The sequence below is a fragment of the Sinocyclocheilus rhinocerous genome, unplaced genomic scaffold (genome assembly GCF_001515625.1).
Source record: "Sinocyclocheilus rhinocerous isolate Xijiao unplaced genomic scaffold, SAMN03320098_v1.1 scaffold6216, whole genome shotgun sequence".
NCBI classification, from domain to species: Eukaryota; Metazoa; Chordata; class Actinopteri; order Cypriniformes; family Cyprinidae; genus Sinocyclocheilus; species Sinocyclocheilus rhinocerous.
In genome coordinates, this window is record NW_015630332.1 from 72,421 (window position 1) to 89,335 (window position 16,915).

General features: G+C 32.2%; 3 protein-coding genes across 4 annotated transcripts in view; all 3 read left to right on the top strand.

Moving 5' to 3' along the window:
• The window catches only part of spina (spindlin a), a 16,504-nt gene extending 8,333 nt beyond the window's left edge, over positions 1-8,171 (top strand). The window contains exons 1-5 of one of the 2 annotated variants that reach the window (XM_016552318.1): positions 1,211-1,529; positions 1,618-1,666; positions 3,113-3,366; positions 4,404-4,637; positions 6,069-8,171. In XM_016552318.1, coding sequence (XP_016407804.1) covers positions 1,478-1,529; positions 1,618-1,666; positions 3,113-3,366; positions 4,404-4,637; positions 6,069-6,268 — 789 coding nt within the window. In that variant the 5' untranslated portion in view covers positions 1,211-1,477 and the 3' untranslated portion in view covers positions 6,269-8,171. Of the gene's footprint in view, positions 1-1,210; positions 1,530-1,617; positions 1,667-3,112; positions 3,367-4,403; positions 4,638-6,068 lie in introns of those variants that run through there. The other variant, XM_016552317.1, reaches the window with a different exon arrangement.
• A 2,372-nt stretch (positions 8,172-10,543) lies between these two features.
• LOC107740048 (nucleoredoxin-like protein 2) lies at positions 10,544-12,662 on the top strand. The gene is made up of 2 exons (XM_016552324.1): positions 10,544-11,228; positions 12,262-12,662. The coding sequence occupies exons 1-2, from the start codon at positions 10,927-10,929 to the stop codon at positions 12,428-12,430; spliced, it is 471 nt and encodes a 156-aa protein (XP_016407810.1). The 5' UTR covers positions 10,544-10,926; the 3' UTR covers positions 12,431-12,662.
• A 2,554-nt stretch (positions 12,663-15,216) lies between these two features.
• The window catches only part of LOC107740046 (BPTI/Kunitz domain-containing protein-like), a 5,118-nt gene continuing 3,419 nt past the window's right edge, over positions 15,217-16,915 (top strand). The window contains exon 1 of the mRNA XM_016552322.1: positions 15,217-15,285. Within this exon, the coding sequence (XP_016407808.1) occupies positions 15,219-15,285 (67 nt within the window). The 5' untranslated portion in view covers positions 15,217-15,218. The remainder of the gene's footprint in view (positions 15,286-16,915) is intronic.

Genomic DNA, 16,915 nt, shown 5'->3' on the forward strand with positions numbered 1-16,915 from the left:
TTTTGTTTACATAATATATGTGTGTGTACTGTGTATATTTATTATGTATATATAAATGCACACACATGCATGTATATATTTAAGAAAAATATATTGTTTATGTATTAAATATATTTATATATAATATAAATTATATGAATGTAATTATATACATGTAAAAACATGTAAATATTTTCAAAATACATACTGTATGTGTGTGTATTTATAAATACATAGTAAATATACACAGTACACACACATATATTATGTAAACAAAAACATTTCGTTTTACGGAGTGTGCGATGGTTTCTATGGCAATGCCGTTGCGTTGTTATGCCAATGCTAAACAACAACAATAACAGCAATACAATTAGTAATACAGATGTTGTCTTATTATGGATTTTGTCTTATGAGGCAGCGGCAGAAACGCAGAAAGTTGGAATGAGCGTCTTTATTCCGTGCTGCCGTCTCTGCTGGTTTCAAAACTCAAAGAGGTGCGTATACTAGCAATATATTGTCTTTTTCCGCTTGACAACACCAGCATGTTTCTGCAAAGACATTCATTGTTTTCTACAAAAACGTCTGACGTTTTACGTGGCGTACTAAATCCGATCTGAGCGGTCAGACTGAATCGGATTTCCAGGAATGTGATTTGAAACCACATACGGATGTAGCTCGAAACGGATTTGCAAAAATCGGATTTAATGTAGTTCGTTGCCGTTCATTCTATCTAAATATGATTGGATTTCAATCGGATTTGCACAAAAATCGGATTTGGGCTGACAGTCTGAACGAGGTTTTAGTAACCAAACAGTTGCTGGTCCCCTATGACTCCCATAGTATGGAAAAAAATACTGTTGAAGTCAATGGCTACCGGCAAATGTTTGGTTACCAACCTTCTTTTTTATGTCTGTGTTCAACATAAAGAAATGCATAGAGGTTTGGAACAACTTGAGGGTGAGTAAATGATGACACAATTAAAATTTTTGGATGAGCTATCCATTTAATGTCAACATAATCACATTTGAGATTTGACCCCATTTTCCATGTTTTTTTTATGTTTTAGGATTCAGCTTGATATTTTCATGATAGTCAGAGGGTTATAATGAAATATTTCACTTAAGCTTCATGAAGTTGTTCGCGTCAACTGTAAATCACATGTAATTTGGCTCATTAAGGTGGAGCTTCTTCACTCCCATTCAATTAAAATGTGTCCGTTTGCATTCCCAGAGTGTATCCTAAGCCGATGTTCTTGAATTTTTTAGGTTGCTGGAGCCCTTCTGAAGGAGGTCTGGATCAGGACTCATTCGCGCGGGCCCTGAGAGGCCGACCCGTCAGACGGGCATCGGGCGAGCACGTTACATGCCAGCATTTTTGGTTTTATTTGGACTGCCCCCTTTAGGTTGAATCCCCTCTCCCCCGATACTCTTTCATTCATCAGAAAGAGTGAGTTTTGACCCTAGTGCGGCAGCCGGGCTGCTCCCCCACACACAGATGAATGAAGACCCCATTCGGGAAGAACGCAGCCCAGAGATCCAGAGCTGATGCAGGTCAGAGTGGCGCTTTGATTTCTGATGAGCCTTCTGGAGATCATCGTCTCTTTAATATTAACCGTGTTTGCTGTCTGTGTGATTGAAGGGCATGCTGGTGTCTCTGCAAATATGATGAAGAAAAAGAACTCTCAGAAGTAAGTTTGTATTCGCTTGTGTTTTAGGGCTGAATGGGCAAATCCTAGTTATTGTTTTACATATTATATAAATATTTTTAAAATGTTTATAGCATTTATGAATGTAATGATTATTTTTCCTTTTCTTTTAGTGCTGAATGTGTGAATTATATTAATGTTTTTAAAATGCTAAACCCATTGATCATAAATACAACATTTATGTATTTAATAATTATAATTTGTGGAGTTAAATATTTTGTAAACATTTTTTGGCTTGTATTTTAGGGCTGAATGTGTGGATATGAATTTATTTATTATTATATTACATTATGTAAATATTTTACAAATTGTATGAATATTTTATTGTTTAGTTCATATTGATTGTAATACATATTTATGTATTTAATACTTATCATTATCAGAGCTAAATATTAGGAAAAGCATAATTTTTAATTGATTGCATAATATTTTAATTGATTGATTTGAGGCTGAATATATAAATATGAATTCTATTAAATTTTTATATTGACATTTTTAAAAATGTTTAGTTCATATTTTTAATTAAAAAATAGAATACATTTTTTTTTATCATTATCAGAGTTAAATATCAGGTGAAGTATATTTTTGTATTTGTGTAGTAGGATTGAACACTTGAATATGATAAATTACATTATATTATATTAATATTTTAAACATTTAATTCATATTGATCATAATAAATATTTATGTATTTAATAATCACTTTCAGAGGGAAATATTAGGTAAAGCATTTTGTAGTTGCTTGTGTTTTAAGGCTGAATGTATAAATATTAATTATTACATTATATTTAAATTTTTTAAATGTTTAGTGCTTATTGATCAAAATAAATAACATTTCTGAATTTAATAAATTTCTATCAATATTATAGTTAAATATTAGTTGAAGTATATTTTTGTATTTAATTGTGTATTAGGATTGAACACTTGAATTTTATTATTACATTATAATATATTATATCAATAGTTTTAATGTTTAGTTCATAATGATTGAAATAATAAATAATTATTAGGTGAAACATTTTTTATTTGCTTGTTTGAGGGCTGAATCTTTAAATATGTATTTAATTATTATATACCATTTTATAATTTTAATATTTTTTAAAAACGTTTAGCTCATATTGATCATAATAAATACATAATTTATTAATTTAATAATCATTATAAATATTAATTTATAATGTTAAATATTAGGTGAAGCATAAAATGTATTAAGGATTAAAGCTTAAGTGTGCATTTCTTTATATTTTTAAATGTTAAAATACTTTCTCTGTGTTTAGGACGAGATCCGAATGCCATTTGGATCAAGTGTTTTTGATGTTGTTGAAATGACACACTTCACCTTGAAACTGATTCAGAATTCATCATCCGGGAAATATAAATGTTATCATTTCAGAGCGGTGTTAATGCTGATCTGTGATCATCTGACAGGAAACACAAAAGCAGCGTAGGCCCCACCAAAGCAGTGGCTCAGCCGCGGAGGAACATCGTGGGCTGTCGTATCCAGCACATCTGGAAGGAGGGCAGCGGCGCGGCGTCGCAGTGGAAAGGCACCGTTTTAGACCAGGTGCCCGTCAACCCCTCGCTCTACCTGATCAAATACGACGGCTTCGACTGCGTCTACGGCCTGGAGCTGCATAAAGACGAGCGGGTGCAGGGACTCGAGGTCCTGCCAGACAGACTCGGTACCTGCTTTACTTCATTTCACTGACACGTTCATGACCGCACACATAGAAAGAAGAGTGCAAACCAGTTCAATTGGGCTGCATTATTAGTGACAGAAAAGGCATTTTATTCAATTATGAAATTATATTATTTTAAAGGTGACATATCATGAAAATCTGACTCTTCCAGGTTTTAACTCATGTTGCTCAAATACAGTGCGTGCATAATTATTACGCAAGTTGATATTCTGATCATATTTTATTTACAAGCACATTTTACCAATTCCAAACCACATCAATCTTAATAACTACTATTCATTTTGTCTTTAAACATTTATAAGTGATATATAATTGTCTATGAAGTATGGAAGTGAAAAATGCCTTATGCACAGATGTGCATAATTATTAGGCAGGTTTTCTTTTACAGATAAAATGAGCCAAAAAAGAGATTTAACTCGGACTGAAAAGTCAAAAATTATTAAATGGATGCAATACTAGAAATTGCAACGTTAAGGCATGACCATTGAAGAGTAAAAATGCTCACTGGGTCAGAAAAAAACTGCTGGAGAAGAAAAGACACATTAACTGCAAAAGAATTAAGGTGAGGAATTAGATGTGAAACCATCAGGAACCCTTTAGTCTCCAGTTCCACCATTTTCCAGAACGGCAACCTACCTGGAGTCTCCAGAAGTGCAAGGTGTCTGGTTCTCAGAGACTTAGGTAAAGAATCCTAAAAAATGGTTAGGTAAAGAATCCTAAAAAATGACCCCTGCTTAATAAGAATAGCATGCTGAAGTGTTGTGAAATACATGAAGACTGATTTTTATAGGCTTTTATAGAGTGACTCTTGAAGCACCAGCAGCACGTCCTCTTTCAAGAATTTATCTTCAGAAATCTGGCAGTAAATTCTGGAAGGTCCGTCTCGAAAAGACAGACTTTTCAGGATAGGAGATGGACTAAAAATGAGCTCCCTAACTATTATTGGTCCCAGATTTGCTGCCGTGAATGATGTTTCCGGTCCTGCCACTCACACTCGTGTTTTCCCGCGTGTCTTTCAGCCTCGACGCGCATCAGCGACGCTCACCTGGCCGACACCATGATCGGCAAAGCCGTGGAGCACATGTTCGAGACGGAGGACGGCACTAAGAACGAGTGGAGGGGAATGGTTCTGGCCCGGGCGCCCATCATGAACACGTGGTTCTACATCACGTACGAGAAAGACCCGGTGCTCTACATGTATCAGCTGCTCGATGACTATAAAGACGGAGATCTGAGGATCATGCCAGACTCTAGTGAGTGTCTTCCGTGATCGTGTTCAATCTGTGTGTTCGAATGCTCACTGCTCTTTACCTTTGACTAGTTGAAAATCTCAAGACCAATATTGGTCTTGTTCAGCAAGGACGCATTATATTAATCAAAAGTGACCGTAAAGACATTTATAATGTTACAGGAGATTTCTATTTCAAATAAATTTTGCTCTTTTGAACTTTCTATTTATCAGTGAATCGTGAAAAATAAAATGTATCACCGTTTCCACAAAAATATTGGGCTGCACAACTGTTTTCAACATTGATAATAATCAGAAATGTTTCTTGAGCAGCAAATCAGCATATTAGAATGATTTCTGAAGATCATGTGGCACTGAAGACTGGAGTAATGATGCTGAAAATACAGCTGCGCATCACAGAAATAAACTACATTTTAACAGATATTCACATAGAAAACAGTTATTTAAAATTTTAATATTTCACAATTTTACAGTTTTTACTGTAATATTGTGTTTTTATTTTTGATCAAATAAATATAGACTTGGTGAGCAGAAGAGACATTCAAAAACGTCTCATCAAAAAAATCTTACCAACCCCAAACCTTTATGTGCACACATTTTTGTAGTAATACTGTACTGTGTGTGTGTGTGTGTAATTTATAGTAATAATATTTAAATAAAATTGTGTACTTTATAATATAATAATGAAAATAATTAATTCTTTTTGTACAATATTACTACAAAAAAATAAAAATGTGTGTATATATATATATATATATATATATATATATATTAGGGATAATTTTCTTAAATATATACATGCATGTGTGTGTATTTTATATATACATAATACATATACACAGTACACACGCATATATTATATAAACAAAAACTTTTATTTTGTATAAACATTTTTTTTTTGAATGCGATTAACCGTGATTAATTGTTTGACAGCACTTCTTAAAAAAAGTATCTTACTTTCCGTACCCACTGTATATATAATAGATATACTTTATTTCGAGAGAAACTCAGAATTGCGAGATAGTAACTATATTTTCTCAAGTTCTGTTGTTTTGTTTTGTTTTTCACCACGGAATAAACATTTTAAAAGTTTATATTTATAACTTTTAACTTTTTTCAGAATTGCAAGAAAATACAGTTCGAATTGTGGGATTAAAAGTCAATTACCATCCCTTGCCAGAAACAAACTTCCATAACATTTAACAGAATTCACAAAATCAATGTAAAAAAATAAATAAAAAAAATTGGAAAACTGAAATTACTAATTGACAAAGTTTTTGGTAGATTTCTTTTTCTGAAATGAAAATGCGATTACATTTTATTACACAATTTTCTGTGTTTTTTGGGATGTGTAATAATGCACCATATTCGAGTCGTTTTTATCATTCAAAGAGTCATTGCTATTTTTACTAATAATGGTTCCTGTGTGTTTCAGACGACTCGCCCCCGGCGGAGCGTGAGCCCGGAGAGGTAGTGGACAGCCTCGTGGGGAAGCAGGTGGAATACGCCAAAGAGGACGGCTCTAAACGAACTGGCATGGTTATCCATCAGGTGGAGGCCAAGCCCTCCGTCTACTTCATCAAGTTTGATGACGACTTTCACATTTACGTCTATGACCTGGTGAAAACCTCGTAAAGCGGCGACACGGGACGAGGAGAGGGGGAGGAGTTTCACGTAAACCATGTGATCCACACAAACGTTTTTTTTTGCCAAAAGTTCTCTCTGAACATTTCTCGTAACATCTTTTGGAAATGGAACGCTGGATATTTCGGTGGATTACCGCTAGTGTCTCTTATCGCTGTAGGATGAACGGATATCAAAACCCCACCCCCGACATACACGTAGCTTCACATTTCAGAGGTTCGTCTCGAGCATTTCCCATTCCTGTTGGTTGTTGAAAAAGACGTTCATCGGGAAAATCCCGTCTGGCTGTTCTGGGACGTTAAAGTGTTCATCTGTTGGACTGTTACAGCTCCGTCTTGGGTTGAAATTCAAGCTAGCGGTTTGCGCCGATCCTGGGGAAACGGTGAAAAGGAAACGCGGCGGTCCGTGAAGGATGGGGAGCGTTCGGGACGTCCTAAACCTCGTAAAAGTGCCAGGAGGTGGAGGGCGGGAGAAAATGTCTGTAAATAAGACATCGTTCTGTTCTTGATGTCTTTGAGTCGGTTGCCAGATGTTTCATGTTTTATCCCTCCGTCTTCTGGTTCTCGCCGGAATTGCACGCACGAGCTCCGCTGTCAATCAAATGTAGGCATTTGTGGCGTGAAACCCCACCGTCTTGTTTTTATGTATTTTGTTTTCTACTTTTTATTTTATATATATATATATATATATGTCATCACCACAAGTAAACGCTAATGCAGCTTTTATTATCTTAAGCACTAAATTAGAGACTTGTTTTGCTCCCGTTTGTTTTCAATTAATTGCTACATCTTTGAAACAAAACAAAAAAAACTTTGCATTTCATATTTGGAACATTGATTTAACGTTTGTCTAATGTTGATATAACGTTCATTTCACTTAATTTACTTAATGGGCTTCATAACATATACAAAATGCCCACTAATTGTATGATATTGCAGAGTGTGAACATCTTGGGTTATTGTTGTTATGGTGTAGATTAATGGGTTTATTGTGTCTTAGCACATGATTTTGGCTCTTTAGCACTAAAAATCATACGGTTACCCAATTCCCCCGAAGTATTTAGAGATGTTACACAAAACTAATTGCACAAAGTGTTTAATCCCGTACCGGTTAGAAAATGCTGATGCAATAACGAAGGAAGTATTCAGGAATTTCTTTGCACCCCGTGACATTACCGTTGTTTTTCTTTCATCAGCCTTGGAGAGATTTCTCTGACGCTTTGCCTCTCTGCGAGCATAAACGTCTGTGCCTCGATATTGACTTCAGTATGTTTTTTTTACGTGTGTGTTTTGTCTGAAGGTTTGAGTGTTCCCATTAGACTCGTGTGAAATGACACTAAGGCCCCCTCCGAGGAATGTTACGGTCGCAGCTACATGTGTTTTGCATTATTTCAGCGTTTTGTGCTGCTTTCAGTTACAGTGTTCCTGTTTTCACGCTTACATGAAGAGTTTCTCTTGTTCCGAAGCCGCTGTCGACTGCATTCGATGCACAACACTAGAAGAGTGCCATGAAGAAATGCACAGGTCAGATTTCACTCCAAAATTATTTTATTTGAGACATTATATTTTGCAAAAAAAATTGCATTTATTTTCATGACATTTAAGCACATTCATTCAAATTCTCATTACCTAATGCAAAAACACCTTTACTGTAATACATTAGTGTAATGCAACATGTAATACTGTAATAATCCTGTCCAGGCACACTGATTTACACAGCATTAATCTAAATCTTTCTATGATGTATTCATACTTTAAACTTTTTTTTGTTGTTTTTTTTTGGATATTGCAGTGATGAGAATATGGGGGTTAAACATGTTAATTGATTCATAAATGGCAAAAAATGTCTAATATTATGTGGTAATTGTCATAAATAAAAGTTATATTTACATATATATATATAAACATATGTGTGTGTATGTGTATATATATATATATATTACATTTTCATGACAATTAGATGTTTTGACATTTGCATTGTTAATTGTTATGAAAATGTAAAGTTAAAATATTTTAAATTATATATTTACATTTTTTTTTTTACTTTTAAATGACAATTACCATACAATATTACACACAATATTTAGCCATTTTGGCATTTTCATAAATGATGTTGTATATGTTTTGTATTTCATTAATATATATATATAATATATATTATGTATTATTTAATAAATATGGAATATATAATGCATATAAATGTTTTAGCCCATCTGACATTTTCATATATGTTAATTGTCATGAAAAATGTAAATATTTTTGTAATCTATAATATTTGTAGCCTTTTTTTTTTTTTTTTTTTTTTTTTTTAAACTTTTTTTACCTTTTCCTGACAATTAACATATATATGAATGAAAACATAAACATGTCTATATATTCCATATAGTCTTTATGCAATATATACATATACATTTGTACATTTATTTTTCTAATCGTGATTTTTGGGGTGAAATGTGACCTGGATATTTCCTGATGCTTTTCAGAAGTTTCAAGATATTCGTGATTCTCCATGTTTTGCCCTTGAAACCTTAATGCAGGCGACCTGCTCTGCCTACCAAATAAAGCAGCGGCCCGATCGCAGAGGTCAAGCTTCGTCCCGGGACCGTTGATCTACTTTCCAAACGAGAGCTAGGTGACTCTTGCGAGGCGTCGCTTGAGTCATGTCTTATCGAATGGACAGCGGACGTGTCGATATGCAAACGGATCCCCTCAGAAAGACATACTCATGGGATTGGCCTTTTACATGTACCTACTGTAGTATTGTACTGTGTTTTGATGTCGGGTCGACGTGGGAAATTTCAAAAAGATTAAAAACCGACGAAAACTAGACCGTTCTTTTTGCATGATACGAGTAGAGTTGTTACCGTACGTTAGTGTGATGCATGTGTACCTGTCTTTTGATTTCGGCTATTCGTTCCCTAAATGAAAGTTTGTTTATTGTGTTGCTAATCGTGGCGTTTCTGTTCTGGTTTTTGAATCCATTTCTAAGTAAACACAAAAGTTAAACTAAGTATTTTCTTTTCTGCTGTGCTCTGTAAGAACAAACGCACTGGTGTTGTGTGGCGTGCCAATCCAAGGCAAGAAACCAGTGTTAAAAACAGCATTTGAGGGATCATATCCTTTTGACACAGTTCTGCTACAGGACAAACTTACTATGTTTCTATGAAGAGTGCCATATTTAATGAAGAAACAGGCCTTACGCTACGAAATCGGGACGAATCACATACAAATCTTTATGTAAAGCGGGCTAATGTGTGCGTGTATTGAATATCACATATCTAATTCAAGCGTGTAGATATAGAATTAGAGCAAACTGCGTGGAGAGAATTGAACGTATGGTCCCTTTAAGATGCTGTTGCTCTTTACTTTGTATAAAAAAAGAGAAAAGATGACAAAAATGCAGTGCAATTTGATGATTGTTGCAGATACATGTATAGCTCAAATTTCATGTTCTTTCACGTTTAGGTAAATGGCTTCTATTGGACCGAATCTGTTTTTTTTGTTTTTTACATGTAGATAGTTCATTTTGTTTTCATTTAAGTATAAACACATTTTAAAACCTGTTACTTAATTCATTAAGTAATTTTTATAATTATTATGTAAGTCTATCCTTATAAGATTAAAAAAAAGTTAATGTGAATGTGTCTGAATCTTTATCCGAAGGACTGCCTCCTTATGCCATGTCATTTAAAAAAAAAAATTTGGAAAATTGTAGAAAAAAATTAGTAATGTCCGAAAAAATTATATATGTAAGCGTGAATATTTATTTTTGAGAAATTATATTAATTTTTTTAGAATATTAAAATGTATTAATATCAGAAAAAATATTCACGTTTATATATATATATATATATATATATATATATATATATATATATATATATATATATATATATATATATATATATATATATATATATATATATATATATATATATATATATATATATATATATATATATATATATATATATATATATATATATATATATATATATATATATATATATATATATATATATATATATATAAAGCGTGAATATTTTTTTAAAAATTATTATTATATGAATATTTGAGTTTGGACTCGAGCTAATGGATAATGTTTATAATTAACATTACCTGAGATTATCGTTAATTATCGTTGAATTCGTTCACTTCAGTTTCTAAGGGCTGCTTAATTTCTGTTTACCTTAATTTATATTAGGGTAATTAGAACTTAATCATTAAAATTGAACTTTTTCAGTAATGAGATTGATTACGAATTGTACAACGGCTCTGGCTACGGCGTACCCTTATCTAATGAATATTAATTACGTAGCTTCTCGTTGCTCGGCAACCTTCCCTGAGCGTCTACTGCTTACCTAATTTATATTCATGAGTTAAACCATCTGTGACCAGCGTCTGCTTTCCAACGCAGCTTTCAGCAAATCAGTAGTCGAACGTCACGGTGCGTCATTAATATTCATGAGCAGAACTCGCCACAGCCGGAAGCGATTTGTAAACACGCGTCTCCGCGAGCAAAGCTGTCAGAAGAGCCGCCAGAGTGCGAAGCAGAGGTGTTTCCCCACACTTTTCAAGACTTTCACAGTAAGTTAGGCACTTTATCCAGGTGCACAGACACTCCTGAGCGCACAGGTGAGATCTCCAGCGATGGTCGAGGTGTTTTCAGGCCGGACTCTGGTGAATAAAGAAGGAGATCTGGTGGATCCAGAGCAAGCTCTCCGGAATAAAGTGGTCGGTCTGTATTTCTCGGCTGGATGGTGTCCTCCGTGTCGAGACTTCACCCCGCTGCTGTGTGATTTCTACACCGAGCTGGTGGAGGAGAGCGAGCCTCCTGCACAGTTTGAGATCGTCTTCATGTCCTCGGATAAATCCGCAGAAGACATGGTGGAGTATTATCATGACATGCACGGGGACTGGCTGGCGCTGCCCTGGACGGATCCCTACAAGCAGTGAGTTGCATTGCGTTTGGATGCATGCATGAGTTATTGTGCATCTGCCACAGTAACCTTTCATTACAGCTTTCAGTCTGTCCCTGATAAGAGGTTTAATGCACACACACACACACACCTGGAGGATTATGTTATAAATAGACAGTCTGTAGTTTCACTGCACGCGTGTGCCATTTTATTGCACTAATCAGGGAATTAAAAAAATGTGATTTTCAAGCCTGGAAATTTCTATTGCATATAAAATATATAGCTCTAATTATGCTCAAGTCTAAAATATGTTATGCGTTTCTCTGTAAAATTATTTTGTAATTATTTATACAATTTAATCTGACCTAGTTATTGAAATTCATTGAGCAAAAGGTGTTAAACTCCATCTAAATGTTTGCTAAATCTTCAATAATTATTTTGCATGCAGCTTTTATGATTTCATATTTAATTGAAAGTCTACATAGTATTTGTTGCTCAATCTATCCGTCTATAGAGATATAATATATAAAAATGGTTATTATTACTTCATTGTAAAATCAATCAGTATTAATAAAAAATATTATATTGTTATTCTGTTTTGAAAAATAGCATGGAAAACATGGTTTTATTATTTTTGCATTTGCATTATGTATTTGCAGTATGACTGTTCGGTCAAAATTATGATTCCTTTGATTGCCTTTTTTGTATTTAGCTTTTTTTGTACTGTATTTACATTTTTATTGCATTATACATTTTAAATGTAAAATATACATAAATTATATATATATATATATATAAATTGCAATTTATATATATATATATATTTACCAATATAAATATAAAATATTTATTTTTGGAAAAACAGCATGGAAACCTTAAATATTGATTTTGAGTGTATGTTTGCTAATATAATATATTATATAAAAATTGCAATTTATTGCTATATAGTGTAATATTTATATTGTATGAAATATGTAAACTAGCTACAAAGCATAACTCTGTTGTGGGTTGCGTGGCCTGAGGTTCATGTGTTTGTGATGTTGACGTGTTTTCTGCTGTTTTCCAGCGAACTGAAGAAGAGATACAACATCACAGCCGTGCCGAAGCTGGTCATCGTGAAGGAGAGCGGTCAGGTGATCACAGACAAAGGCCGAAAGCAGATCCGGGAGCAGGGTCTGGCGAGTTTCCGGAGCTGGCTGGAGGTGGCTGAGGTCTTCCAGAACTTTAAAGGCTGAGAATCACGCGGAGAAGGACTGCTGAAACCAACGCTTTACCTGCAGAAAAGAGCCAGAACATTCTTATGCAATCGTGTGCAAGAGCTTTAAACATGTCTTTTCAGGTCAACAACCCACACGACTACTCAAAAGTTACTTTACTATTATTCTTAAATAATGTGGCAGTGAGCAGATGTGTCCAAACTTTTGACTGGTAGTGTATTTAAAGGAATAGTTCACCAAAAAATGAACATTTGCTGAAAATGTGCTCAGGCCATCCAAGATTAGGATGAGTTTTTCTTCATCAGATTTGGAGAAATGTAGCATTGCATCAGTGTCTCAGCAATGGATGCTCTGCAGTGAATGGGTGCCGTCAGAATGAGAGTCCAAACAGCTGATAAAAACATCACAATAATCCACAAGCAATCCACAGCTCACTTCCAGCTAAAATACAAGTCCATAATCCATAAAAATAACACTTCCTACAGTGAAAAAGTCTCCAGTTCCTCCCACATATGTGACCCTGGAGCACAAAACCAGTCATAAGGGTCGATTTATACATCATCTGAAAGCCGAATAAATAGCTTTCCATTGATGTATGGTTTGTTAGGAAAGTCACCTACATCTTGGATGCCCCGGGGGTAAGCAGATAAACATCACATTTTCATTTTTGGGTGAACTATCCCTTTAAGACTGCTTTTGTGCTCCAGGGTCACATATTTGTTTAGAGCTGTTTTGGCTTGTAAACGCTGCTTGATCAGTGCAGATCTCTCTCCTGATTCAGACCACTTTTTCACTGGAGGAAGAGTTATTATATAGATTTCTCTAAATCTGATGAAGAAACAAACTCCTCCTAATCTCGGATGGCCTGAGGGGGAGTGAATGTTCAGCAAGTTTTCAAAATGCTTTTGCTACTTGTTTATTTTTTTGTACAGCTGCTTTTGTAAGAATCTATTTATATGAATCTGCTCTGGTTGATAGATGAATCTATGCATATTCTCTCATTCTTCTTTTTGAAGAACAGCAGATGTTTACTGGTTCTGTTGTTTGCTTTCTATTCCTCTGTGTCTCATTAAAACTCCCAGATCGTCCTTCGAGAGTGTTTTTCCACAGCGCGGATCTGTTGAGCTTTCAGTTGCTAAACACACGCTGAACCTATTCCTTCAGTTTGTCAACACCATTGTGACTAATGAGGGAATATTGTGCAGAGATTATGATTGCTCATATCTCAACTATACTACAAATATACCTGACTAAACAAAGCGTTTGAATTAAGACACAATATTAAGATGAGACTAAGTGCTATTTAAAGTAATACAACTGTTAATATAGAGGATAATAATGAATTACACCTGTGTTTAATGTACTTAGAGCACCCAGCTAATAAGACCAGGAAATATTTATGAGGTGCCCCATTAAAATGTTTTGATTAATTTGATTTTATTATTTAATAATTTTTTTTTTTTACACTATAAAGCAGTACTCTTTATTAGGACATATTAGAGAAGCTGCTGTTTCACACCACTTAATCATTTCTCTAAATATGATTTCTGTGGTCACACATTATTTGTATGCCTACATACTATTAAGAAATATTATGAATAATAAACCATGACCTTTTGACTCATTTCACTGTGACGGTGACACAAACATCATGATATTTTGACAATATCAGTTATAGTTACTAAAAACAACTTTTTCAATCAATTAAAAAAGTTTGGAAAAATCACTAAAACAGTATTTTACAGTATTTTAAAACAGTATTGTGTAAAATTCTATGCAATATTTAAATTATGGTTAAAAATGATTATCAGAATTAATAAAAATGTTAATGCAATAGTTAAATATTTTAATTATAAAAACAATAATGTAATAATTATCAGAATTATTAAAAATTTTAATTCATTATTTATGTCTGAGTTAATATTAAAATAATTTAATATTGATCAGAATTCATTCAAATTTTAATTAAATATTTAAATTAATATTAAAACACTAATTTGTTATCGGAAGTAATACATATTTTAATTAAATAGATTTAAATACTTAAATCATTATTAATAAAACAATATTTCAAATAATTTAATATTTATTAGCATCAATACAATTTTGAATTCAATATTTAAATAATTAGAATAATAGTTTTATATTTATCAGAATTAATACAATATTTAAATTATTATTGAAATAATGATTTATTAGAATTAATGTCATTTTGCCTGTGAACATTCATATTTAAATGATTAAAATACTTATATTTATTAGAATCAATACACATTTTAATGCAATATTTATTTAAAATGTATTTATTATTAAAATAATAATTTCATATATTTATCAGAATTAATGTTTTGTCATTTGTGCTGTGAACATTAATATTTTAATTATTATTCAAATATGAATTCAGTATTTATCAGAGGTAATGTGTTGTCGTTTGTCCTGCATTGAGCTGTCCATTGCACTTTATCTCTTTCTTTCTGTGCGTCTCGGAGTTTATTAGGTCTGCAGGAGAAACAAAGGGCAAATGAAAACTTGCTTGCCGTTTATTTCAATAAAATATCAGATGTTTTCAAATGAAATATGTTTATTGAATCACAAATGTCACCTACTGCCGCATCCCTCGGACCCACAGGAATCATGTCTCAGTTTAATGTGCTCTCGTGGACAGGTTTCTGGGAGAGTATTAGTTAAGGTTTTATGACAGAAACTGGCCTCAGTGTGAGAGAAACACACCCTGATCATAAAAACGGAGCTGATAAGAGGGTCTAAAGGACTCGACAGAAACCCAGTCCAGTCTGAAGCTCCCACCATGAGGAGCTGGACACTCTGCGCTCTGCTGCTTCTGGGGTTCGGCGGCGCTTCTGCTTCATCCGTGGGTCAGTTATTACACATGCTTTCTTTACAGGAAGTGTCTATTCTATATTAAAAGGGTTGATAATATTGATAATAATTCTAATAGACATCCCTGTTGCCTTTTGCAATTAATGCACTGCAATTCAGAAGTTTGGACACGCATTCTTTCTTAATTATGGCATAGAGAAACAGTTCGAGAACTACAGTTTACTGTAAAGTAATGCATTTGATCAATTTTCAAATAATTTTATTTTAATAGCCTTACTGTTCTGTGACAACCTATAAACACTTGTCAAAGCCACACGTTTCACAATTCGAGGATGATATGTGAATTTCCCGAAAGGCCATCAGGGAAGTGAAACCAAGTTCATTCAATTCATTTACAATATGCACACATTTATTTGAAATCTTATGCCTAATGTGCTGAAAATGGATCTGGTTGAGCTGTTTGCATCCTTTTAATATTACTTTTTAATTTTTTTTATTATTGTTTTCAATATTTAAATACTTTAATTATTAAAATAATAGTTTTGTTTTAATAAATAAATAAAATCAACTTTATTGTAAAATACAGAACAAATATTTCAATATTTTAATATTACAATTATACTTTTTTACAAAATAAAATCAACTTTATTGTAAAATACAGAACAAATATTTCAATATTTAAATTATTGTTAAATTAATAATTTGTTAAAAAACGTCAAATACAGAAAAAATATTTAAGTATTTACATTATTACTATTATATTAATATTTATTTATTATTATAATATAATATTTAAAAAAATAAAATCAACTTTATTGTCAAATACAGAACAAATATTTCAATATCTAAATTATTGTTAAATTAATCATTTGTAAAAAACTGTCAAATACAGAACAAATATTTAAGTATTTACGTTATTACTATTATATTAATATTTATTATTATAATATCATATTTAAAAAAATAAAATAAACTTTATTGTCAAATACAGAACAAATATTTTAATTTTTTAATTATTAAAATAATAGTTTTTTAAAAATCTACTTTGTCAAATACAGAACAAATATTTAAACATTTAAATTATAATTAATTTAAATAATTATATTTATATATTAATATTTAAATAATAAAAATGTCTTTTAAAAAATAAAATCAATATTTATTGTCAAATACAGAACAAATATTTTAATGTTTAAATTATTAACATAATTAAATAAACTACTTCATTGTCAAATACAGAGCAAATATTTAAACATTTAAATTATTATTAAAATAATACAAATGTGTTTAAAAAAATAAAATCAACTTTATTGTCAAAAACAGAAAAAATATTTTAATTATTATTAAAATAATAATAATTTGTTTTAAAAAAACTAAAAACAACTTTACTGTCGAACACAGGGCAAATATTTACATATTTAAATGATTATTAAAAAATAATACAATTTTATTTTAAAAAAGAAAATCAACTTTATTGTCAAATGCAGAACAAATATTTTAATATTTAAATTATTAACATAATTAAATAAATTACTTTATTGTCAAATACAGAGCAAATATTTAAACATTTAAATTATTATTAAAATACTTTGTTTTAAAAACTATAATCAGCTTTGTCAAATACAGAAATATTTCTATATTTAAATTATTAAATCAATAATTTGT

Coding starts and splice junctions, on each gene's coding strand:
- LOC107740048 (XM_016552324.1), top strand. CDS start 10,927: ATGGTCGAGGTGTTTTCAGGCCGGACTCTGGTGAATAAAGAAGGAGAT. Junction 11,229..12,261: donor TGGACGGATCCCTACAAGCA/GTGAGTTGCATT, acceptor GCTGTTTTCCAG/CGAACTGAAGAAGAGATACA.